This window comes from Vidua macroura, chromosome 9 (assembly GCF_024509145.1).
Source record: "Vidua macroura isolate BioBank_ID:100142 chromosome 9, ASM2450914v1, whole genome shotgun sequence".
Lineage (NCBI taxonomy): Eukaryota > Metazoa > Chordata > Aves > Passeriformes > Viduidae > Vidua > Vidua macroura.
In genome coordinates, this window is record NC_071579.1 from 11825789 (window position 1) to 11851675 (window position 25887).

Sequence of the window (25887 nt, forward strand, 5' to 3'; positions counted from 1 at the left end):
GAAATTCCCACTAGGGAGGTGCCCGGTGATGAGGGCTCGCCCCCTGAGGAAGGAGCCTCCTGCTCAGGCGAGCCCGGGACGGCGGGAGCCGCTCCCGGCCCCCGAGGCTGCCCTTGGCGATGTGTGGGGAGCTGGAGACCGCCTGGCCGGGGTGGCTCCCGTAACCTGCCCTGGTCCCGGGTCCTCCTGGGGGAAAACCGGGGCTCCCTCACGAAAACGGCCCCCAAGTTCCCGCTGACATGCGTGTAAACCACCAAGGAAAACACTGTCGGGAGGTAGAACGATAGCGGCCGTTGATGCCTATAATCATCTGTCAGAAGTTATAGTTCGAAGACATAAAGTCGTGTTCTCAAAGGGGAATCAGCAGCCGGAACAAATATGAAGGAATGCGAGGAAAATTTCTCTTTCTACAGCGCCAGGTATAAGAAAGAATAGTTAGTTCCCAGTCTGTATGGCGGTGTGCCATTCAAAGGGGAGGGCATTCAACGATGAGGGCATCATTCCCGACAGAAAAGGAGATCCTTGTGAGTGGGCAAAAATGCAACAGACAATGAGCCGAAGACCAAATTTCATTTAGCTTAATTAATTTGTGAGTTGCATAAACCATACAGAATCTGCACCCTGTAAGAGAAAGGAAGAGAGCCCCACCAGCCGTGCGGCCAGAAGCCGAGCGCTGTGGTGGCCCCGTGTCACCAGGGTTTGGTGGCCGCTGTCCAGCTGTGATCCAGCAGGGAGGAGCGGCCAGCCCAGCGCGACCTCCTCTGCCCCGGGGAGTGCGCCTGCAGTGACAGCACCGCTGGGGAACTGGGCATCGACCTCAGCTCGCCCCCGTGCGAAGCTGGAACGAAGTTCTGACAAGATGTGCAGTGCAAAAAGTAAATCGTTAGCGTTTACTGGAGTGCTTCTCAGCTGCCTAGAAATGGTGAGTGCGACTTACTTGCTGTACAGCTATTTTAGCGATGATACTGTATTCGGAAAAGTAAACTAAAAGTTAGGCTGGAGCACTATCAGATATCCACTTCCGTATTGGTATTCCATTACTATCACAGTGTTGCACTGTTTATATATGACTGAAAAATACTTTTGAAGTGTGTCAACAACTGCAAACAGGATTAATAGGCATGTTCAGAGGGGAAAATGCAGAAGCAGTACAATCTGCATACCTGTACCAAATCTCATTGGTTGTGTACTCTTTCCATGCTTAAAGAATCTGAGCAAATACATCATACCAGCAAAATGTGTTAATAAACATAATATTATAGGTTGTTGTTACTAACATTCTTAGATTTTTAATTTTCAAAATAAAATGTCACACTGTATTTCTAATTTTGTTGCATCTTCCTTTTCAGATATTTTCAGCAAACACAGGTAAATGCTCAAAATGTTTTTTTGGTTTTGCCTGTCTGATTTTGAATGGGTCTGAAGAGAACACCCACTTGTGATTTTTAATAAAATATTCTGTAAGTTCTAGCAGCTTTGTAAACAAAAATTGTTTCATGTTAGATTCAGGCTTAAAATACTACATTGATGTCTTTATAAATTTTAAATCTCAGTTTTAGGAGTCACAGTTCTGTTGGACACTCATGCCGATATTCAGACATGTTCCTTGGTACTAGTGTGAACCAGGGAGAACACTCAGATGAATGAATTCTGCTGTTCATTATATATCTGTGGTACAAATAGGATTCACAGTCCCATATTTGCAACCAATTAATTGTTGTATATTTTAATAATTAAAAAACAAACAAAAGAAACATAAAAAGAAAACTCCATTACATTCCCTCAAAAAAAAGGAAAAAAAAACCCCACAAAAACAATAAAAAAAACCACCAAAACAATACCAAAAAACCAAACAAACCAAAAATACCAAAATAAAAATCACACCAGAAGAAGCACAATCTCCCATGCACAAATATTTCCAAGGTTTTGGAATTTAATACACAGCTACTCAACTAAGCATTAACATCTGCTCTTAGTCCCAAGCACTTTCTTATCAATTACAGTCAGACACCCTCTTTTGCCCCATTTGTGGAAATGGTCCCAGATATTCTGTCTGACCCCACCTATGGAACTTTTGCAGATGGGTCTTTCAGAATTGTGGAGCAAAATACTGCACTATAATTTTTTTTTAGTTTGTTTTATAATATTGTCTTTCATAACAATTCATAAAAATTTCTGTGCAGGAAATCCTCACCCAGGTCTAAGTCTTGCTAACAGTCCAGCAGAAGATATCTATGTTAGCACTTAGCTGAGCAGCTGTGTATAATATTTGCTCAGGTCTCCCAAATCCCATATGAGCTGCCTTGCTATGAACAAGTTTGTCACAAGGTACCTACTTCATCCCAAATACTTCTACATTCCTTTTCTTAATTTTATGTGGGATGTACCTTCATTTTATCTTTTTTCTCTTCTAGTGAGTGTTTTGCAGCCTTGCAACATGTGTAATTGCTTTATAAATGCTGATTTTAGTGTGCAAATCCTGATTTCTGAACATAAATTACTCATGGCTAAGAAATTCACTGATGTAGTTAGTTTTGTCTGCAGTACAGAAGAGTTCTTTGAGGGGCAGAGCAGGACACCAGTGCATTGTTACAATATTTGATTTGTCATGTTATTGAATACCTAAGTATATCTGCTCTGAGCAAGGGGTTAGGTGAGTTCCCGTGATCCCTTCCAGACTAGATCATTGTATGTTGCTTTGATATAGAAGTGCCTATGGTTCAGCATCCTATTTCAGACTGCCTTGTATAAACATGCACTTCTTCTTTGTATATATTGCTTTGTATATTGCTTTAATTAGTAATATAGTTAATTTGCTCTGAAGGAGAACCTCTCAGTGAAACCTAGGTTAAATAATGGTCTTACAACAGTGATTTCAGAGTATTAGAGTATTTTTATGGAAAGATGAAGTTTGGTCTAGAATATCGCAAGACTCTGTATTTTGTTAATGTTCATTGAAAGTCCATTTAACTTACATTTTAATCATTCATAGAAAGTGTAGAGTATTTGTCCTACATTTTGTCTTTGTGAAATGTTCAGAGCATGCAGCATTCCACAGGACTGTGTTTTCCCACTTCAGTCTATCATTATTTCCATTGTAGCTCCAGATACACCTGTTATTGACCAAGCTTATTCAAAACTTAGCAACAGTATCACAGTGGAATGGAGAGCAGTACCTGGGGCTACTAATTACATGCTGACTGCACAAGATGGAGATTCCTTTGTTGAAACTATAGTGAAAAATTCTCCAGGCACAGTGACAGGACTGAAGCCTGCCACCTTGTACCGAATCACTGTCAGATCTATAAATTCAGGAGGAAAAAGCCAGCCTTCACCTTTCAGAAAAGTAAAAACAGGTGGGCTTTCAAAATCTTATTTCAAATTCTGTAATGTTACTATAACATAAAGCATTCATGCATGTATCAGTCCTGAATTATTATAATCTTTATTTTAAATTGTACTGATCACATTCTTCTTTCAGTTTTTGAGGACTAGAATTCAGCCATCCGACTTAATGACCAGGACAAAAGTCTGAATTAATGGTTTACTTTATGATGGTACAGTGAGTTAAAAATTCAGTCGGGAGTTTCACTAGAATTTGTATGAATATATGTATTTTACTTTAACAAAAGGCATAACTTGAAGGAATAGAAAAAATGAAGAAACAACCAAAAGTATAAGATAGTAAGACAATGTGAAACTTAGAGGAGAGGAAATGCAATATCTTCTTGGTGATTTTCATTCTTCAAAACATGCAGCCTTCTCACTTTCTGTACAACTTTTGTTCATTTCACAAAACGTGCAATACAATAATTGATGCACCAAATCACTTTCCAAATTTGTTCTGTTGATCTTGCATTAATTTATTTTTTCTGGTTTTGTTGTCACTGAATTCGTCTCTCAGGGTTAGTGATTATTTTTTTCTGTATATTCATTTCAAATTTGGCCTTTTCAAGCTGTCCTGAAAAACCAAAAGTATAATTTTGCTCTTTCTCAACAGTCCTGGCTGCTCCAATTCTGTCTGTTCATTCTCCGAGTTGTGACTCCATTGCAGTGAGCTGGAAAGCTGTGCATATGGCAGCTGGATTCTCTGTGTCACTCGTGAGATCAGACGGTTTGGGCAGAATGCTGAAGCAGAACACCACCAATACCTCCTTGATATTTACAAATCTAGATCCAGGAACTCTCTATACTATCAAGGCTTATGCCTGGAATGCCAATGGAATGCCTGGAGATGATTTCACATATAACCAAAGAACAAGTAAGAAATTTTCTTTTCTGAAACTAAGTCAGCATTCTAAGAACAACAATACCAGAAAGTATTTATGTGTATGTGTGATTGTATTATGTTTTTCAAAGGCACTGAGTAGATTTTCAGATCATATTTTTGCCCCATCTAAAAGTTTATGAAAGCTCAGATGACATGGCTATGTTTAGTGAACATTACTGAGGTAAAGACAGCAACTACTGTCACTAAAGTTGTACTTAGGACAGGTCTGGATAAGGGTTACACAAGCACAGACTGATTTTGAGGATTTTTCTAATTGTGAGAAGCAAATATTCAAATAAGCAGGGAGTTTCAGCTGTGGTCAACTAGAACTATTTCTTTTTAAAAATGTAATTTTAATATAAATGAGGGTAAGATTTGCACTCAAAAAATGCATTTAGATTGCAAGCTGTGAAAGAGATCATGTCTGTAGGCCATAATCTAAGTTATATTTATGTGTTCCAAATTGATATACCATAGGTCCTAATGCACCAGTGGATGTTAAAGTAGCTTTCAATAGTGGTGCCTTAAGAGCTGTTGTCTCTTGGATGCCAACAGAAGGAGCTCTAACTTACAGTGTCACAGTCTCCAGTGGACTCCTGAAACTGAGGTGTAACACATCGTCTGCCTCCTGCATGGTGCCATCCCTCCAGTGCAGCTCTGAGTATTATGTGTCTGTCACAGCATACAATGATGCTGGATCCAGTGAACCTACTGAGGCCGTAAGCTTAAAAACTAGTACGTGTCACTGATTCTTGTGTAGCTTATGGCATTTTAACATCTACTTCTTTAATTTCAAATGTAAATGAGTCCATTGCAATTCACAGGTGATTCTCAAATAGTTCTGCTTTTGACCTTTGTTCATGAATCATGTTATATACTTTTCTATTGTAGGGGTAAGAGCCTAAAAATTCTTCATATTTCTGTGACAAAAACTTTCAGTGGTGGAACAAATTTGTGATGAAATGGCATTAATGACTGCCTTTGAGCATAGAACTGTTCTGGGCCACATCAAGTTGTTAATTACAAAGGGGGTCAACAAAAGCACATTTAGCCAAGTAACATCACTAGAAATTAAGAAACCATCAACCATATTCAGGACAATAGCTTGCTCAGTTCAGCTACAGCACCGCTGCCATGTCAGAAATTGTTGTTTCCTGACATGTTAGATGAACTGCCCATGTAATCAAAATCTAAACAATTTATTTTTGATTATATGCTTCTTGAAATACACAACATTATTTACTTAGTTATTTGATGTAATCTGCTTCATTTTGAGTTTTGATAGGAGATCAGTCATGTGAGCAACTCTGTGGTGCATCTAACAGCCTGAGAGAGCCTTATGCAAGAGACAGCTATTAAGCTGTGGGCTGTAATCTCAGCCAACACTGCTTCAGCTAGATCACATATATTCATTCTAATAGCAGCAAGCTGCACTTTACTGAAACAGAAAGAAAGTAAATGTTATTTAAACAAAAGCCACGAAGTTTGCAGTTTAATGTGGCATTTTGGAATGCCAACAGAAAGGAAACTTAAGCAAAGGACAGTTCTACTCAGACACAGACAGTAAATTTTATACAAAAATATAAAGGGTTTTCACATATAGCGGCTTTCAGATGCCAACTGCTATTCATGCTAGTATTCCAATTATCATCCAAACCTACCATTTGTGAGCACACACTGTGCCAGTTTCTTTTGAAATACTGCCTGGTGTCACTTCTTGTTCAGGGGGCTCCTTTAAGCAGATGTCTCTGTAAAACATGATTGTAGCATCTATTTTGTTCTGTAAAAATCATACCCACTTGTCATCTAAATATAAGCAGCAACCTCTGTAAAGGCAGCTAAGTTGCTGTTTTCTTGATCAATGCAGAGCAACTGTTCAAGCTGAGTAGAATAATTCTATATTTTATGGAATTCAATATATCCCTGATTTTCATTTATTCTCCAAGAGTATAACTTCAAGAAAGAAAAAAAGAATTGTATTGAGAATTTTTTCTTTTTTTTTTAATTTTTTTTTTTTCAGTTCCTTGTGCACCAGTAAACATATCAATTGAGGAGGATGAGCCAGGTCACTTGCTGGTATCATGGTCTAGCGTCAGTTTGGGTCATTATTACGTGGTTTTTGTCAAGAGTGATGATGGCTTGGAAGTGCACTGCAACACATCACATACTCAATGCCATTTCCAGTCGGACTGTGGTTTCACTTATTTCATTAGTGTCTTTGCATATAACAAGGCAGGACAGAGTCCTTCAGGTGATGTACTCAATTACACTACTGGTAAGTAGCCATGTATTCCTGCAAATTCATTTGGATCCTTTACCTGTATTTATGGTAGAGCTGTTTGGACATTTCTATGGGAAGATAATGACTTAAACTTCTATTTTTATTCAGGTTTTGGGAATAACACACAAAGGTTGTCAGAGAAAAAGAAACAGTTCACATTGCAATTAAATTTAACTTGCATAGTCAAGTGCAACAACATGCATACAAATTTGAAAGCAGTTTAACAATTCACAATCATCAGGCAAGGACATATGAATAACACACAGACCTGGCATAACATTTGAACTCTAGTCCTGTCTGGGTTTTTTGTTTTTTGTTTTTTTAACTTTCACCTCAGGAAGTGTACCAGAGTCTTCAACTTCCTCTTAGGGAGTTTCCATACTTGGAAAATGAAAAAAATAGTAAGTTCAATGGGAAATTGAGAAGAACATTGTTATTTAACCTCTAGACCTTCAAAATTTTAAACCACGAATATGCATAATTCCTGTGTCTGACATAAACACTAGTACTCTAGTGTTTATAATAGTAAATGCTATCAATTTGGAAGGAGTGTTACTGAATTAATTTAAGAAGTAAACCTGGAATTCATTAGACTGTTTGCACAGTACTGGTCAACTTTAGAGAAGACAAGAAGCACACAGATAAATGAAACAGGCCTTTATTTGCACCAGTTTTCCACTCCCATTCGGGTTTCCCTGTCTGCCTTTTCTGTTCGCAGCTCCTTGTTGCCCAAGTGACTTCAGAGCCGTGTTCATATCAAGCGACACGGTGCGGGTCACCTGGGCTCCTGTGCGAGGCGCTGATCTGTACGAGACTCGAGCAGCTGGCGGCAGCCGTGTGGTGTTCTGCAGGGACACGGCCACGGCCTGCACCCTGTCGGCTCTGCAGTGCAGCACCCCCTACAACATCACCGTGTACTCCTTCAGCGAGGCCCGGGGCTGCAGCTCCTCGTGTGCGCCTCAGTACGTGGCAACAGGTAGTGAGATCACTCATTTTCATTTAGCCGAAGAAATCATTATTATACACCACAGTGATTTGTGGATGAAAACATTACTGGAGTGCTAAGTTGCTGTTTAACTGTTTTTCTAAGTTTACTGATAAAAATGTATTAAAAACCTAAAACACTAGCAACTCCAAAATTAAAAGTCCTTAAGAATACACTATAAGAAGGGGAATTTATATCAAATTTGTATTGAAAGCTTCTGATAGCTCCAGTATTTTGAAAATCAGAATTGCAATTTATACACAAAATCCTTATGTTGTCTGTTCTGTCACAATTTCTAAATTCTCACCAGGAGTAAAGCATATAAAGATCATATACTTTTCTGAAGTAATTCGTCAGTTCTAACTGGAATTTAATTTTCACATGTAACTTATATAGTATGCATAAACAATCTGTTTAAATACTAGTAATATTAAATATTTCAGCTCCCTGCAGTCCTGAAATAAAAAATATCTCAAAGGAGGGTCTATCTGTAATCAGTGTGCAGTGGCAACCTAACAATGAAGAAGCTATGTATGTTGTCACTGCCAGAGGAGAGGCTGGACTTTGGCACTGCACAAGCACCAGGAATTCCTGTACCCTAATGGATCTTCCCTGTGGATCTGCTTTTTCTGTAAGTGCTATAGCAAGATCACCAGCAGGACAGAGCTTACCAAGCTACAGTATCCCTTTAGAGACAGGTATGGAGAAATGTATATAGTTCAACATACTTAGCAGCATAATATTAAAATAGTTCTATGACTCTATGGTTTTGGCTATTTTTTATTTACAATATATGCACATTGTACTATGTATTGCTAGATGTCCTTTTTGTAAACCTGTCTGTATCTTTGTGTGTGACAAGGAAGGGTCATTTGGCAGTTGCCTCAGACTGAGGCCTTAGAGGAACTAATTATCTTCTGGCACAGCTAACTAAAATGTAATAACATAAGCCACTAATGCAATGCATAACTTCCTTGTCAGCTTTTTGATATTTAGTATTACCAGGAGAGGCAATGAGGTAACTCCATGTCAACAAATAAGCAGTTGTAAAGAACAGATTAAAGAACATCCTACCCACTATTCCTGCTATTAATTTGCTAACAGGTTATGTCCTCTACCACCTCTCCAGACAGAGATTAATATACACCAGGATCTATTTTTAACAGGCAGTTTGGCTGCAGTCGTTTTACATTGTAGAGGAAGAGACTTTAAACAGAGACAGAGCTGGACTGAGATATATGACTTGAGGGGTAGAGACAGACCCAGTTTAATTAAACTACAGATGTAATCTGATATTCTGATGAAAAATCTTAGTAATTTTTAGAATCTTGGTGAACAAACATTTTATGGTAATTCCAGGGTTCTAACCCACAATTAGAGACAAACTGATCTTACGTTGACATTCTGTTTATTAGAGGCTTGCCAGCAGAGTCGACTATTTTTTAGCATGCTTGAAAAATATGCACTTCTTCATTCCTTTAATCTTGATTATGTACTATTCTACCTGCAACCCTCCAAATACCTTCCATTTTCCAGGTACAAAACAGAATTCACTTTTCTGTTTTTTGTTCTCTTTCAGCTCCTTGTTGCCCTAATGACCTGATACTAACTCAAGTGACACAGTCGGTAACCAATATCAGCTGGTCTGTTGGGAGGGGCGCACAAACATATGTAACAACCCTGGAGTCTCCAAAAGGACAGGCAAAGTGTCACACACTTCAGACCTACTGTCTCCTGGGATGTATCACATGTGGCACCAACTATACAGTGTCTCTGAGAGCCATTAGTGAGACGGGTTTGACATCCAGCTGCACCTATCAGGGATATTCTTCAAGTACGTAAAGTGTAGCTGCAATTGGGAAGAAGAACACTCGATAGACAATGTACTTTCTGTGGTGTTCCTCTTATAAAAATAGCACAGCTGAAATTCAACACACAGCTAATACACCTGCAGTTCCCTCTTTAAATAATTGCACTTCAGATTATTTTCATATAATCAAGACCTGTTCTTATGACAGCCATCAGTTGGCATATAAAGAAGTTCTAATAATATTGCTCCATAAACAGTTTTTAAATTTAAATTATGCTATGGCATAATTAAATTTTAGAGAACTCAAAAGGATTCTGGGCATTCTGAGGTAGGTCTTATGCCAGGTGAGAGCAATAACATTCCAACATCTAAAACAATGTCTGAACTCCAGCTCCATAAAACAACTCTAATAAAACTTTTCTAGTTCAGTTCCAGAATTATTTTGGCTTTGTGAAAGAATAATATTCTCTTTGAAATGCTGGTAAACATAGTAATCTGGTTTAAACTGCACTCTAGGAATTTATAATACATTGTGAGTTCACAAAATTCGCTCATTAATGTTTCTTACTTTCTTAGGTGCTTGCTGCCCTTCTGGGGTGAAGCTCTATAGACTCAGCAACAATGGCATCAGGGTGTTCTGGCGAGTTTCTGATGAAACAATAAAGTACAACGCTGATTTACATGGCTCAAAGGGCAATTTCAGCTGTACCCCCAGTTTGGGTCTGAGCCACTGTGATATCACCAAGATACCTTGTGGGGATGTCTACACTGTGGTGGTAGCTCCAGTGACAGACAAGGGGCCAAAGCTCACATTTTGTCCTAAGAAAATATATTCAGGTAGAATTTCAATTTCTTTGAATCTTTGTTTTTTCCTCTCTCTCTTTTTTTTTTTTTTTTTCATGCTAGATGGCTACAATGTAATCCAAAGTTATGCAGGTAAAGGTGGCATGCAATAGAACTTTCCTGCTCTAGTGTTGACTGCAGAGTAAATTTTATGAGTGCAGTCTTGCAATAACTGGTGGGAATTTCACAGCAGCATTTTGGGTCTGGGCACATTTATCTACACAGGTGCCTCTTAACTGGATCACCCATATCCTGGTGAATATAGAAAACTTAATTATAGAAAACTTTATGTTCAGTTGGGAGGTTAGGAATGGTTAGAATATAGAAGCAAATAAATGAGCATTTTTAATGTATTTTTTAAATAAAGAAACGAATCAATAACTGCAATGAATACTCCTAATCACATTTTTAAAGTAAAAATTGTTTAAAGGGGAGGAAATTACTTAGCCTTTCCCAAGGCATGGATTTAATCCATTATAAAACTACTGCTGTCTGATGGGATTGCATAGTAACATAGATGGACTACATACTGCAGACTAATAATGTTTTGCAGCTTACAACCTGACATCTAACACTTGTACCACTGTTTCATGTCATTTCAGTCACCTGTTCTGGAAGCTCTGTTGGAATGGGTAAGAGCAGTACGTTCATTAAAAATTCATGAAGTTTATAGAATATTTTTGCATCATCTTCAAATACGATGTATATAACATATAGATTTGATAGTGAAGGCTTCTGGTAGTGTTATACAGGTTTATCTCATCGCCTCCCCCATTTTATAACGTATAATTTAAAAAAAACACCAAAACCTTACCTATATTGTGGCCTGCATACTATCATGCATGGTCACAACACTTACTACTAATTTGATAGTACATAATAAAAGGCAGGATTATCTTTCATAGCCTTTGCACATCCCATTACAAATGAAGTGGCACTTCTGCTTTCTATTTTCAAAAAGGTAAAAAAAAAAGTGTGGCTTACCTTAATCTATTCTACCTTATTTCTTCTGGGATTCAGCAGGATAGTGTTTTATTTGCCTATGTAAACTGCTAGAAACAATTTCAAAAGCAGCCACTAAAATCAAGATTTCTCAAGACAGTTGCTTTTCCATAACTGGAATTGTCTTACTTTCCAAATTCTTTTATAGTTATTTATAGAGGAAAGAGCAATGCAAAACACATCTAGATGAAATTCTGGTTCAGATAAGGAGGTAAGTTGTAAGAATCACAATTCTTATTAGAATGTATGAATCCAACTTTTCTGCTGATTAGATCTTTGGGATTGGAGGGAACTGCTTCACCAGTCCTGTATATGATAAGTTGTTTGTTAAATCCATCATATTTACCTCTGAAATCTCTTGTCATTTATTTCTACTAGCACTACTGATTTGTCCTCTCCTCCATTTGTACCAAACTTCTTTAACTTCATTAAGCCTTCACTTCACTATGCTATAATTCCCCAGAAAAGCCCTTAAAATCCAAACAGATAAAAATATTCTTCAGCACTCATTTACTTTCTCCTGGTGTTCTGGACTATTTTCTGCTCCTGTCTCAGCGGAGTGACAGGAAATTGCTGCTTTTTCCCCTAAGGTTGATCTCCTTTTTGCTGGTGTTCACTTACTGCTATCCTGGATGTTAAGATTGTTCATAACACCATTTTCCCTAAATGTTATTTTCAGTCTTTTTCCCCCCTGAAGCTGGAAAGACACATCTGTGTTTAAGTGCAACATTCACAGCTGCTTGAGGACCGGGAGCAGGAAAGCTGAACACTTAGTCATATCTGAGACCTAATCCAGGCAGGACCTTCTCTCATACTCCACAGTGGTTACTTTTTCAGCTGACTTTGAAACCAAAGTTGAAGGTCAATGGTTCTACAAACACGTGTGTCATCTAACAGAGTCTTTGGAAGCTCATGTGTACAAAGGTATCCAAAGACAACAGGGTATTCAGCACTATTTTCAGCTTATAAAAACAGACACTATCAGTGTCCCTGATTCTTCAGGGAACACATTGGGTGTTAAGCATCTCAGCCAATGCTTCTGATCACTTGCACAAAATCTCAAGGGAATCTCACGCTTCAGTAAGTTGCTTGTAGATGGCCCAAGAATTGTATGCTGCTTCTTAAAACATGATCTGTATTTAGTCACGATCAAGCAAGTCTTTCTTTAGGAAGCACTATTTAAAACTGCTCTGCATTAGTTAATAGAAAGTTGGCTTTATTTCTCATTTAATAAAAAAAAAAATTAAACCACCTTCTTTCTTGAGGGTTCTATGTCAGTATTTCTTCTTTGCAGACATCATTGCCAAACACTGTCACCACAGTGTGTTTAACTGGGTTTTTAGAGATCTAAAGCAATTACTTTCTTTTGGAACCAAATTCAAGCCCCAAACTACTTCTTTTCACCTAAGCAATTCTGATAATTCCATGCTCTAATAGTAACTGTAATGTACTTTAAGCCATTCTAAACTGTTGGTTTAATTCTCCCTGGTATACAAACCTTAACGCCTCAATTACACACTACAAACAACAATGTTGTGGTACTATTTTCATCAGCTCCTCTCTCTTTTGTCACTGAAGTGTAATTGTATCAGAATGTATTATTTGTATGTTTGTTGGGGGAAAAAAGGCAAAAAGCTGAAGAGGAGTCATGATTTCAAGAAAAAACCACTTTGATTCAGCTCAAAAAAACTGGGCCGCAGATGTATACAACTAGCAAAAGAGGGAGGAAAAGCAACGCAGACTGAGCCAGATACACAACTCCTACTATGGCAGCGTTGTAACCTCAAGGTGTTGTTATTCAGGCATTAGACACTGTCTAATAACAATTGTCTAATAGTTAACACTGCTGATATGTGAAACAGCACTAGAATTCACTGAGCTGGTTTTAAAATTTGGTCAGGATTGGTTGCAGGTTCTCTCCAGACTGAGGTAAACACACTTTTATGGGTCATGCTGGCTTCAGATCACAGGAAAGGACCAATTAGATGCCATGTTTTTGTAGATGCTGTTTCTGTACTATTTACTTGTATGAAGCTCTGGACTTCATGAAACAAAAAAAAAAAAAACAAAAAAACCAAGCAATAAAATTATCAACTGAACGAACAACAAAAACCCTACCAAAAAACCCCAAATAACCCAACCCCACTATCTCTTGAAAGAAGACTTGGAGACCCAAGAAAATTCTTGTTGAATGCTTGGAGGCAGGCAGCATATGGATATGCTAAAATGGATGCTTTCAGAGCAGAATCTGTGAAATCATGTGGACTAACAAATCAGGTGTTTAAAACCGCCTAGGTTATTTCACAGTAGGTGACTTCATTAATGTTTACTTTAAAAATTTAAATTCAATGCATAACAGTAAAGATGTATTAGTTGGAATTACACAAATATGAACACTTGCAAAAAAATTTGTATCTATTGTTTAAAATATACATTGTTTTAAATTTCATCTGACACAGAATAATAGCTCAAAACTTAGATTTCAATCCACGGAAGGAACTCGCAAAAATCTACCCTTCAGCTGATGTCAGACTCGACCCAAATTTACTGAGATTCAGTGTTTTACTGCTATTAACTATTGCTGGTAAAGAGTAAAAGAGATAAAATGACAACCTCATTGCAAAACATCAAAATTGGCACTTAAATGCTGTTTTACCCTGCTTAATAGCTGTTGGTCATCCATACTTAAAGCTACATGTGCTTCACTGTGGGACAAGGGGCTCAAACATCTAAAGCCAGTAGAATTCATCAAATTCCTTCAGGTTCCCCTAAAGAGGGGAACTTGTATGCTGTAGGAGGCTACTAATATTACTATTCCAGTACTTAGCATTGGAGCCACAGGAAATTTCCAAAACAGATGAGGCTTCACAGGGATAACTATCCTAGGCTATTATGGACACGTGGCAGACTATGGAAACTTCAGGTTCATAGTGCTTCGGTCATGGTCACTTTCCCTGAGAACTGAAGAGTGCACACTGTGAGACAACAGCTCTGCAAACACAGCTCCTCCAGCTAAAATTGGCAGAAATTTTCTTCTAATGCCCCTGAGATGAATGTCCAGTGCAGCTGTACTGCACTGCAACAACTGCACCAGAGTGGGCAGCACTGGTGCCTCCACTAGCTCACCCCTGCTCATCAGAGCTGCTTTCACAGCCCTGCAGTTCCTTCTGCTTTTTAAGGAAGGGCACATGAAATAATAAAATGGCATTAGAAAGACAAAAAGGAATTAAGTGACCCTGGATACAAACTGAAGAGCTGCATGACAGTAAATCCCAAGGACAATTTTGTAAAACTTTATGTATGAAAGTAAATCCCAAGGTGTCTTGATTCAAGTAATTTTCACAGGTCTTGGTTGGCAGTGAATATTGTGCTGTCCATTACACTGCCAATTCAAGTACATAATATCGATCATATTAAATTCACAGGTCAGAAAAGACTACTTATAAAATAGGAAAATAAAAGCACAGTCCTGAAATTACTGCACTTGTAAAGAGATACTGGGATGAACCAGTCTTTGCACAAGCTGTATCAAAATATTCACCATCTTTGCTGTAGTGAGACAGTGCTTGTCCATGTTCAGGTAAAAGACTTTCTCAAATACCTGCATTTTTTCCTGCAAATAAACCATTCTTTCATTGTATTGCCCAATAGTCTCAGAAGAGGAAGAGCCCTGAAGGAACAACTGGAAATCAGTAATCAATTTTCCCTGAAAAAACACTAGTTCTGCAGCCTCTCTGCCCAAGAACGTATTTGTTTCAGAAACTGAAGGTTAAAAACAAGGCCAAAAGAAGCCCTCTAGACACAAAATAAATTAAAGTTGCCCTTACTGGACAGAATCCATGCAATTCCTTGGCAGACTGCAGAGACAGTTCTAGTTATCTACTAGACAGAGTATTTTTTTTTCTTCTCCAATCTTAAATGAAAGCTCAGTATTTTAGTTTTACACTGCAAGGCAATGAATTTGTTGAAGCTTAAATTTTGTTTCAAGTTCAGACTTGAAATCAGGTAACACAAATAATAAGCAGACAACCTTAACAATGTCAGTACTAAAAAATGTTGATTACTAAGGATCACGGTGATAAAGACCATTACAGTTCAGAAAACAGGAAGAGCAGGGAGGAAGAAAAAAAGTTTTCTTCTTGGAAGAAAAAAAGTTTTCTTCTTGGAGTACTGTGGAAAGAAGTATACTGTTGGAAGTCAAAACACTGCTTTCCTTGAATGTTTAAAATGAAATATACCTGCATGACCTGCATCACACAGAAGCAAAAAAAAGGCACAAATATTGTATTTCTACCCTCAGGTTACTTCATGATTGATTCCCACTTCACATTCTTCCTATCTTGGGGCTGTGGCATTTCTTTTGTTTGCTACATCTTCGTTCTAAGTTACTTATTACATAAAATCCCTTACTCATACAAAGTGTCACTTGATCTGAAAATAAAATGTGGAGGAACTGAAGCACTCTTTAACTGGCAATGAACGTGCAGGGAAAAGCTGACACTCAATACAAAGGAATTAATTGAGAGTTTATTCCAGATGGTTCTCCTCACTTAGTATACAAGTCATCAGAATAATCTATGAAATAGACTTGGACTTTAATGATATGAACTTTTTCTAAAATGCATTTTGGTTTTTCCTTCTAACAACCTGTTTTAAAAAAAATCTGCCAGATGAAATGTTCAGCACAAACTGTGATCTTTACTATTTGTAGAAAACATGAATTAAAAAAGGACACTATCAGTTAATTCTTATTTTAAATGTTTACACTTATAAAATGCTTTGGAAGCTTGAAACTGAAATCCTTTGTGATATTTTTCTTCTTCCTACCTCCCTCTTCCCATCTTAAATGCCTTTATTAGCCCAGGATTATCATAAATGACAGAGTGCAGCTGCTTAAAAACATTAAAGGACCACAAATGGATAAACTGTGTTTTTTTTAAAAAAAAGGAAGCTTACATGGATTTTCTTCAAACAAATAAAATGCATAGATGGCTACGGTACTCATCCGTCAACCTTTACAGTGTCTGCTTGAGGTAGCCTTTCTACAGAATTACTAAACAAGCCCCAACATAATCTAAATCCTTGCATCAAAACCACTATCTCTGAAAGTCCACTCAATTTAACACCACTGGTGATCAACATAATACATTTTAAAAGCTTTGGACAAAACAGCAGGTACAGTGGACATAAATGTTAGTTCTAAATCTGCAGCCCCCAATGTACATTGTACGCACATAAATATCTCAGCTATAATAGACATTCCAGATCCATCCCTAAAAGCCATACTATTATGGAAAGCACAGCCATGCTAACTTCAGGATACAAACCATAATTCCACGTCTACAAAAGGAAAGTATAATTAGTGGCAGTTTATTGCCTCATACAAATTTAACCAACATGGCAACCATGCCAAAGGAATTAAAACATTTTCAGGACATATGTACAGACTGTACATTTCAGAAACATCTGAACAATAAAAATGCAAGAACAATCTCGGCATTACAAATTAAACTAAACAAATGGTTTGAAACCGTCAATGCATTGAATGGGTTTACAAAGGCACTTCCCTACCGAAAATAGGAAATGACAATCTGCAGCCTAGAGGGAGGTTGGAGAAGAGTGCTCATCAACTACTGCACAATCTCAACTTTAAGAAAAAATAAGCAGGATTTAATCAAACATTTATAGGATTCAATGTGATCCACTTCTGAAAGAATTCACACAGTCTCATCTTTGTTTTTCTGTTGCTTTTCTTGGCTCTCTCGTTCTGTACTTTGGCTCCTTCGACGATCATGTTTGTCAGAATGGTCCTTGCTATCACTGTGATCATGTTTGTGGGAACGTTCTTTGCTTCTGCTACGCTTCCTAGATTTTTCTTTGCTGGGACTCTGATCTCGTTTTCTGGACTTCTCAGCACTATCTGTTCTTCCTCTGCTTCTGCTTCTACTTCGTTTATTTGACTTCTCCTTATTTTCATTTTTATGTTTACTTGATTTTTCTTTGCTCCTGCTTCTGCTGCGCTTACCTGTGTTCCTGCTTCGGCTCCTACTCCTATGCTTTCTTTCCCGGCTTCGACTTCTGCTATGCTTTCTCTCTTTTTTGGAATCCCTCTTGTCGTCACGGTGTTTCTTCTCATCTTTGTCATCCTTGTGTCTCCTCTCCTCTGTGTCACCCTTACTTTTCCTTTCTTTTGACCTTTCTCTAGATCGATCTTTTTCCCTCTCACTACCTCTTTCCTTATCATAATCTCTCTCCTTTTTCCGACTCCGCTCATTTTCTTTCTCTCGCTCCCTATCCCTGTCTCTTCTATCTCCTTTCCTGTCACGACTTCGACTCCGGCTTCTGTACCTGTCCCTGCTTCTGCTTCGCCTCCGTTCTAGTGAGCGATCAGTACTTCGGGATCTCCGCCTTTCTTTTTCTCTCTCCTTTGCTTCACGTTCTAATCTCTGCCGTTCTCGTTCTCTTTCTAGTTCTCTATCAAAACTAGATGATCCATGGCCTTCCCGATGGTGACTTCTGCTTCTGGATCTTCTGGGAGACCTCCTGGGACTGATGGATCTTGGTCTTGGAGACCTTTTAAAATAGAAGATATTCTATATGAAACATCTATATGAAACATATCCTTCAATAGTTAAGAAATCCTCTTTCCAATTTATACTTTACAGACAGAGCTTGTATTTAATCTTAAATACAAAATATCATCTGATTATTTTAATCCACTAGCATCCATAAATTGTTGCCTTAAAATCTATTTCAGTGAAAAGACAACACGTTACCAGTAATAAGTAGTTTACTATTGAACTTTTAACATTCCTTTTTAAAATAATATTTATGTGACCTTGAACGTCTACGTTCTGCATGCCGGTCTATTTCTTCCATCCCCTCCTTGCCATCTTTCTTGATTTTTCTAGGTCTGCTTTTAATTTGCTGGTCAATGGCTTTCTGGACTGGCACAGGAATTCTTGGAAACAACGTGGAAAACCATTCAAGCTTAGTGAGGAAGGAACGAAGCATCTCCCCTATGGTCATAACGCAACCTCCACCTGCCTTCACATCCAAGTCCTGCAAAATACAAGCAAAAAACATCCTGATGGTCAAAAATATTCTTTACTGATTAAAAAAAAAATGCTGCTACATTACTGTCCTATTGAAGTCTCATGATTATGAAACTTTACTTGTCTCATATTCTAATACATTTCCTTAGAGAAATTCAAGCTCTGCATCCTTTGGATTTGGCAGAACGTTACAGATAGGGAATGGGACTTAATATATATGCATGCAGGCACATACTAATCCTGCAGCCATCTGGATGGTAAGGGACTGTCGATGAAGAGATTAATGCAAAATCCCCTTACACAGTCTGGTTATATGGTAGGATCTTGCATTGTATTTAAATGCTACAAAGTTGAGAAGTCCTCTGAAACTACATTTAATACTCCATTTTGTGGATATACAACTGTGTACCATCATACCCAACCCTGTGGCCTAAATCATTTATGAACTACATTACTGCCTATCTAAAAATGATCATAGAAAAACCTCTAGTACAAAATGGCATCCTAGCAGAATTGGAAGCAATAGCAAACCAACTGCCATGAAGCAGTGAGGTTTCTAATTTAGAAATATGTAAAAAAATAAATAAATGAACAAATAATTGGAAACGCATAATCCATGATGACCATTGTCTCTGAAAAGGGTCATTACCGCATGAAGGCCTTCTTGCTATGCCCTCTCACAGCTCAGGACATGTTAGTCAGCTATTGTCAGTCCCAAACCTATAGTGCAAGCACACAAGGAAAGTGAGATTTGTTATCTAAACAGGAAGAGAAAATCTGAACGTAAAACTGCTTGCACTCACACACATTTAAGTGTTCAGATATACAGTTTTTCCAAATATAATCGCTGCAGAGATCTAAAGAAGAAAAAGAGGAGTTAAACGTAGCACCTGGAGAGTACGTACAGTTAAACAAAATAAACATAAGAAGCATTTTGAAAAGTAACTCTGTGTCCTGGGAAGGTTTTCACAGCAGCATGACAAAAGATGAACTGCTTCCACATATTTAAGAACTGGAGGGGAAAAAAAATCCTGTAGGTTTAAATAATTCCATATATAAAAATTTGCTTCAACCTACTGAGTTTGACCAGGACTGGTAAGAAACTTAAGCAGCCCCAAGCAGTTTTCTACATAACAAAAAGCTACTGATAGCAGCTGGGAAAGAAACACTAATTCCAAAAACAGCGGGAGATTTTAAGTAACAAGAAATAAACACATCTTGACACCCAGTATCAGCAAGAACTGAAATGCACAGACTAAAAAATATGCTTTGAATAATGCACCAGTTAAGACCTGCACAATGCATCATACTTGTGACTGCTTTACTGTCCTTGAATTGACTTTGTGGGACCCTGAGAATGAAGCCACCCAACGCTTCTCATAAATTACAGTCCAATGTTGTGGAGGAGAATTCATATTAGCTAGCCCCAGCTGGGGGAGAAGGACATTACACTGATTCAAGTCCAGTTTGGTTTCATTTTTGTTAAAAATCTACTATAGCATGGGTTTACCTGAAATCACCAGTTGTTTCCTTTGCTCAGTGTTTTTGATACTTAGCATTAAAGAAGCCATTTAAAATAAATATATGGCATTGCAGTTAGGAACAGGTATAATTAACACTATTTTTAATATCAGTATTTGGACATCATTTGCAAGTACATTTGAAATTTCTTAAAGTACGTGCCTACTGTCACACTGAAGATGGCAAGTGATCCTTCCTGTTCTAGTCTTAAAATTAGGATGAAATTTCAAACCTGCTTAATAAATCCTATTTGCAGCAGTATTGCAGACTGTGTATTCAACTTCATAGCCCAAGAAACCTCACCCACCAACTCCCTGCTGTTTCTCCAAGCAGTAAATCAGGACTAGGATACCAAAGATATTCTCCTATCTGACTGCATAATAATGCAACCTTTTTACTGAAGTTCTTCAGTTAGCAACTCATCTCTTTATCTGCCCCATTAACAAAGACATTAAGATTCCAGAAATAATGCCACCTTATGCAGTAATCAGGCTTTTTGCTTCTCCTCTGAAGAAATCCTAGATTTGGTTGTTCCAGGACATGAATAATAACCACTGAGATCTCTGGCAGAATTTTCCAAGGTGAATGTTGGTTTCTACCATATAGTTCCCACTCTTTTATGTAAGCATCAATTGCTCTATTCCATTAATAAAGAGATATTATCAATTTATCACTCACATGACTTACTACAGCTTACCTAAAAGTAACTATGATTTTAAAAAACACACAGAAGACACATTCACACAGCCTGCTGTCTGCATTCTGATTCAGTACACCTGTTCCACATGGTTTTGCATATCTGACACAGTAACATCTTAACCAATGAAAAAATCTGTTAGATCTTCAAAATCTAAGAGAAATCACCCAGTTCCCAGCTCAAACCTGTTTCCTGCACTAATTAATGTACATAATGTAAACAAGAACATAACATTGTAACATTCAAACTACAGAAAACCCTATCAAGCAATATTTAAGCCTAAAGTAGTAACATGAAAAGAAACAAAAGAAAATAAATTATTACCCTCGCCGACATACCTCTTCATCATCAAGAAAGGATTCAAACCAGTCCCATAGATCTGTAGGTGGCTGTGTGTACCTTTAAGCACAAAAACAATATAAAATTTTAATACAGCTTTCTGCATATTAGATCAGTCATTAGTTGATGATATTGATACTTACCTAATATACATAAATCCAAGAGCCCTAATGTATGGGGAGTCTGTGTGAGTGATAAGGCCCATCACTTGTTTACGAGTGAGCTTCAATGTAAATAATTTGTAGAGCAGACAAAAAGCAGTAGACACAATTCCTCCAGTTCCAACACCACGCACCTTTCAAAAGCAGAAAGTTAAGTGAGGATGCAGGAAGTCACAAAGACATTATCCCAAACCTACAAAAGAATATGAACTAACATAAAATCTAAATCTACAAACAAACCTGTGTGGAAAAAGTAACACTACTTACATCTACAGCTTTGGAAGCAAGAAGAATCAATCTACTCTTTGTAATAAATATTTTATATCTAGAGACTGAGCTAACATGCAAGCACATTTTATCTATGCTTTGAAAAGTTATTTACCAGACAGAAAAATTTAAGAAGGCACGTACTTCTACTTACCCCTCCACACATCCCTGTCTGGCCTGCTGTTTTTCTGCTGCCCTTTTCCCATGGTTCAACATGTGTAACCTGAAAGGGTGAGGTGGGGGACAGGAGGAAAGAAAGAAAATTACAATTACAACCTCCATGATGTTTAGGTGACCACACAAGACTGATTTAACAATGGATATCCTAAACCAATCTTAAAAAACTGTCTTCTAGCAAATTCAAGATCAAGTCCACTTTGTCATTAAAGCAAAGCACTTGGCTATTTTAATTACCACATTAAGAAATTATAGCCAAAATCTTGAATGAAATTTAAAACAAACAAATCCCATAACCCCAAAGGAAACATCCATACTTATTCTATACTCCAGATACTTTCAAATATTTTATGACTAAACCCCATCATTACTATTTCCTTGGGAGATTGAACAACTGCCTTTATTTAAACCATCTCCTCACAAGTTTAGTGATAACTGCTAGTGACAGTTACAAAAGTCAAAATATACAGTCTCATATTCCTATAAGTCTCATTTTTGAAGTAAACTTAACTAGAGATTTATTTTCTTTATCCCTTACTATTAGGACAAAAGAAATATGTTTATCAAGGGTAGTATTTTAACATAAAGTCAATGTTTTTTCTCTTAGACTGCAGGGATGTACAATTTGCCCAAGACAAATCTTGTGAGATACATTTAGGGATGAGTGCACAAACAAAGTTAATCAACACCATTCATAAAACTTGACAGTAAGAGTCATAAACAAGCCCAGAACCACATAATTGCCTATGCTACATTTAAAATTCTGAAATTCAGAGAAGCAATATCTGGCTCAATAAACAAATATATTTCCTAAACACATCAACTTAAAGTATATGTAAAAGACAAAAAAGGATACAATGGTGCTACAGTGGGAAATAAGAGTTCATGATGTATGGTACTTCACAAATTAAGATTCTTTAACAATACATGAAATAAAACCAATTATGTACACAACCACATGAAATCAGAGACACACTAACAGCAGAAGTTGCTGAACTGTTTATTTGGGTTTTTTACAGTTGCTGTCTTTGCCAAACAGGAAACACGAGAGATGCCAATACTGTAGAATTCAAAATCCACTATGACTTCCTGTACTGTTAGCATGAGAAGTTCATAAATAGTACATAAATAATACTGTATATACTTCTGGTTATATAGTATTGCCTCTCACAGGAAATGAAAATTATTTTTTAGTCAAAGGATTGAGTATAACATTATCACAAATGCTAGTCTTCAACTTTAATTACAGTCAATGTAAACATGTTGGTTTTGACAGATATCAATTAAAACAAGCAACAAAACCCTGAAAACAATATTCATTTCAAAAAGGAGTAATTAAAGTTTTGATCCTACAAAGACTGATTTGTATGCTTAACTTGTTGGAAGTACACATGAAATGAAGCTGAGGACGTGCACATGGTGTTAAGGTCAGGGATAAAGAAAGAGGAAATCCTGCACTTTGTAGATACAGAACTGAAACAGGAGCCCAGAATTACAAGTGAATTAATTCAAATATCTGGACACAATCCATAGCTCCAAAGATGGTCCTTATCACTAGCTGCCTGTTTGACTTACAATCACCTTTCCTCATAATCCAGTGCCCAGCATTCTAATATTTTCTAAAAGAGCCACTTGTTTCTTAGACAGACAAATACACTTGAAGATACAGCTGCTATGACAGGTCATTTAAAAAAAACCCCAACAACTCATTAAAAAAAGCCAAAACAAAAACAAAAAACAAAAAAAAACCAAACAAACAAACAAAAAAAAAACCTAAAAAAAAAAGAAAAAACCCACAGCAATTATTCAGGAATCTTAAAACATTAAGAGAATTCAGATCTTAATATCAATGAAGCAGCTTAACCATCAGGTTATCTTCTTCTCCCTCACAGCCATTACTCATGAGTGAGTAAGGGGCTGAGTTTTCTCTTTATTTAGCTTGCAGTTTTGAGTCACTAACTGTCAAGTTCAGTAATAAATCAGATCAATATGCAGGTTTTTAATGGCATGTCAAAATTCTCCCAAAATTTAAGATAAAACCACTTTTGGAATGAAACAGTAGGTCAAGCAAATGAACTATCTGACCTACTGCTGCTGAGCTCTACCAGTGCAAAGATGATGAATTGCACCAAATACTTATTAGTGCACCTGAAGGGGGTTCACTTTAAAAATACAGTAAGCTCTCAATTTTTCTGAAAATATGTTTCTTTCATAACTTTTTCGGTTCTAAAAATCAATTGCATAAGTAAGCTCTGCTACTTTCCATTCAGACAGTCATGAGTCTCTCACACATGCAGCATGTAGTAAATTAACTGGAGAGATGTTGCTGACAATGTATGTTACACTAAGTATTAGGAGAAATAAATAATCAGCTCCAAATGACAGAGCACAGGCAGAGAAACGCTACCTTTACATGAAAAAACAGTAGCATAAGTAAGCACAAACTGCCAGAAATCTCAAAATACTGTGATGGGAATTATTTTTCACAATTATGGTGCCTTAAGTAACTTGATTTGGCTTGGATAAATGAAACAAAAAGGCTACCCTTACTTTTTATTTTATTTATTTCAAGTATACTGAAACCCGCCAGCTGACACAATAACATTATCAAGCAAAATTAATTCACCTGAAAAAATACGCCAATAACGACCAAAACACAGGTGACTAACTGAATTATCTAAATTTTGGTTTCGTTATCAGAACAAAGAAAGTGGCTGCGTTGATTAGCATTAATTATGCATACCTCTACCTGGGAGAGTGGCTTGATGGAAGCCTCGGTGCAAAACTGATTCAATCCTGCTAACAAAACAAGAACCGAGACATAGGTGCCCTGATACAGACCATTCATCTCCCCAGCACATCTCACCTAACGCCAAGAGAAGCAGTAAAACGAACTCGTTAAGTTGTAAGCTGAGTTACGGAGGAGGGAATTCTAACATGGAACTGAGAACGAAAGCCACACGCAGACACCGAGGGTCACCACCATCCCTTCCGTGCGGTTGCGGGGCGCGCTGGCGGCTCCGCGCTGCGGGGAGGGCCGGTCTCTGGCGGCACAGATCGGCGGCACAGATCGGCGCCCTCCCCGCTCTCTCCGGCTGAAGGCGCAGCCCTCAGACGGCCATTTCGCCCCCACCGCCCCGGCTCACGCTGCCCTCTTCCAAACCCATTTACAGCTCGGCAATTCCAAATCCGACGCGGAACACGCCTCTTTGGTGAGGCAGAGAAGGCAGAGCCTTGTATTCCCCCAGCTCAGCAACACAACCGATACTTACTCCCATCCCGCACCGCAAGATAAGGGGAGAAAAGGCGCGGGCCGCAGCCAAACCGGGCCCGGCGCCAGCGCGGCCCGCGGGCTCACCTTGAAATAGATCTCGTCCACCACTTCGTGGTAGGTCTTGAGCTCGTAGAGCTGCACCTTGAAGTAGGGCGACGAGAGGATGTTGGTGAGGATCATAGGGTTCAGGTTCATGGTCTTTTCGTTGCCCCACAGCGGTAGCACGTTGCCCTGCTTGCCCGAGGCCGCCGGCTTGGGGCCCCCGCTCTGCAGCGGCTGCTGCACGGGCGGGACGGCGCCGGGCGGGTGCTGGGCCACCTGCTGCCCCTGGCAGTTCGCCACCGCGGGGCTGTTGTTGGCCATGGCGGGTCGGCGCTCGGGGCAGGCGGGCCGCGCACACGGAGCGGGGCCGGCGGGCGCTGCCTCAGCCCCGACAAGATGGCGGCCGGGGAAGTGACGGCGGCGCCTTCCGGGGCCGCGTCACCGACCCGCGGGGAGCGGCGGGGAAAGGGCGGGGGAGCTGCGGAGCCTTCGCGCGGCCCCGCCCGCGGCCAGCCCGGCCGTTTGCCGCCGCTCTGCCCGCGCCTCGCCCCGCGGCAGCCCGGGGACCCGGCGGGCGGGACATCACCGCCGGGGAGAGCGAGGGGACTCTGTGACCCGAAGGGGAGCAGCTGCTGACATCGTCACACGGAGTTCAGTAAATTAAGCCCTGGGTTTAACAAAGTTGAAAACTGGTCCCCTCGGTCCCTTGTCGCTGGTAATGAGGCCACGGTGCACAGCTGGCGCTGGCCGCTTCTGCCTCCGCAGCAGTGGAGAAGCAAAGAAGTCACAGAATGACTTGGGTGGGAAGGGGACCTTGAAGAACCTATCTGGTTCCAGCCCCTGCCATGGGCAGTGACGCCTTCCCTTAGACCAGGCTGCTTCCATCTCCATCCAGCCTGGGCTTGAAGGGATGGGGCATCCACAGCTTCCCTACTGGGAAAGGGGAAAGGAAGAACTGCTGGGCACGTTCAGTGTGCTGTAGCCCCGGAGGGGATGACGGCTAGGGCACGGCGCAGCCTGTTCGCTTGATGCCAGTGCTGCGTACGAGGCCCACTCTAGCCAGGACCTGGCTGAGCAACTTCTGAGAACCCTGTCAGACACCCAGAAAACAGTAACTGTTCCCTGCTGCTCAATTCCAGCTCAACAGCTCTTTCTGAAACTCG

At 39.1% G+C, this 25887-nt stretch overlaps 2 protein-coding genes across 10 annotated transcripts; one reads left to right on the top strand and one right to left on the bottom strand.

Moving 5' to 3' along the window:
* The first annotated feature begins 109 nt into the window (after positions 1-109).
* On the top strand, positions 110-17748 carry FNDC7 (fibronectin type III domain containing 7). Of its 9 annotated transcripts, none has more exons than XR_008438270.1 (13): positions 112-922; positions 1350-1368; positions 3102-3356; positions 4001-4261; positions 4748-5005; positions 6291-6545; positions 7270-7527; positions 7980-8234; positions 9116-9370; positions 9923-10183; positions 10792-10821; positions 11871-12115; positions 17662-17697. XR_008438270.1 is itself a non-coding variant. In XM_053984670.1 (13 exons), the coding sequence occupies exons 1-12, from the start codon at positions 860-862 to the stop codon at positions 11375-11377; spliced, it is 2208 nt and encodes a 735-aa protein (XP_053840645.1). In that variant the 5' UTR covers positions 112-859; the 3' UTR covers positions 11378-11402; positions 17662-17742. The 9 variants fall into 9 exon arrangements, 8 of the variants coding, with proteins under 8 accessions (XP_053840652.1, XP_053840649.1, XP_053840651.1 ...); XM_053984670.1 differs by lacking the exon at positions 11871-12115 and adding an exon at positions 11340-11402 and having other exon boundaries at positions 17662-17742; XM_053984671.1 differs by lacking the exon at positions 17662-17697 and adding an exon at positions 11340-11402 and having other exon boundaries at positions 11871-11934.
* Positions 15692-25099, bottom strand: PRPF38B (pre-mRNA processing factor 38B). The gene is made up of 6 exons (XM_053984678.1): positions 24767-25099; positions 21386-21454; positions 20947-21098; positions 20803-20863; positions 18030-18253; positions 15692-17764 (listed from the first exon to the last, which is right to left on the bottom strand). The coding sequence occupies exons 1-6, from the start codon at positions 25043-25045 to the stop codon at positions 16909-16911; spliced, it is 1641 nt and encodes a 546-aa protein (XP_053840653.1). The 5' UTR covers positions 25046-25099; the 3' UTR covers positions 15692-16908.
* Positions 25100-25887: the final 788 nt, after the last annotated feature.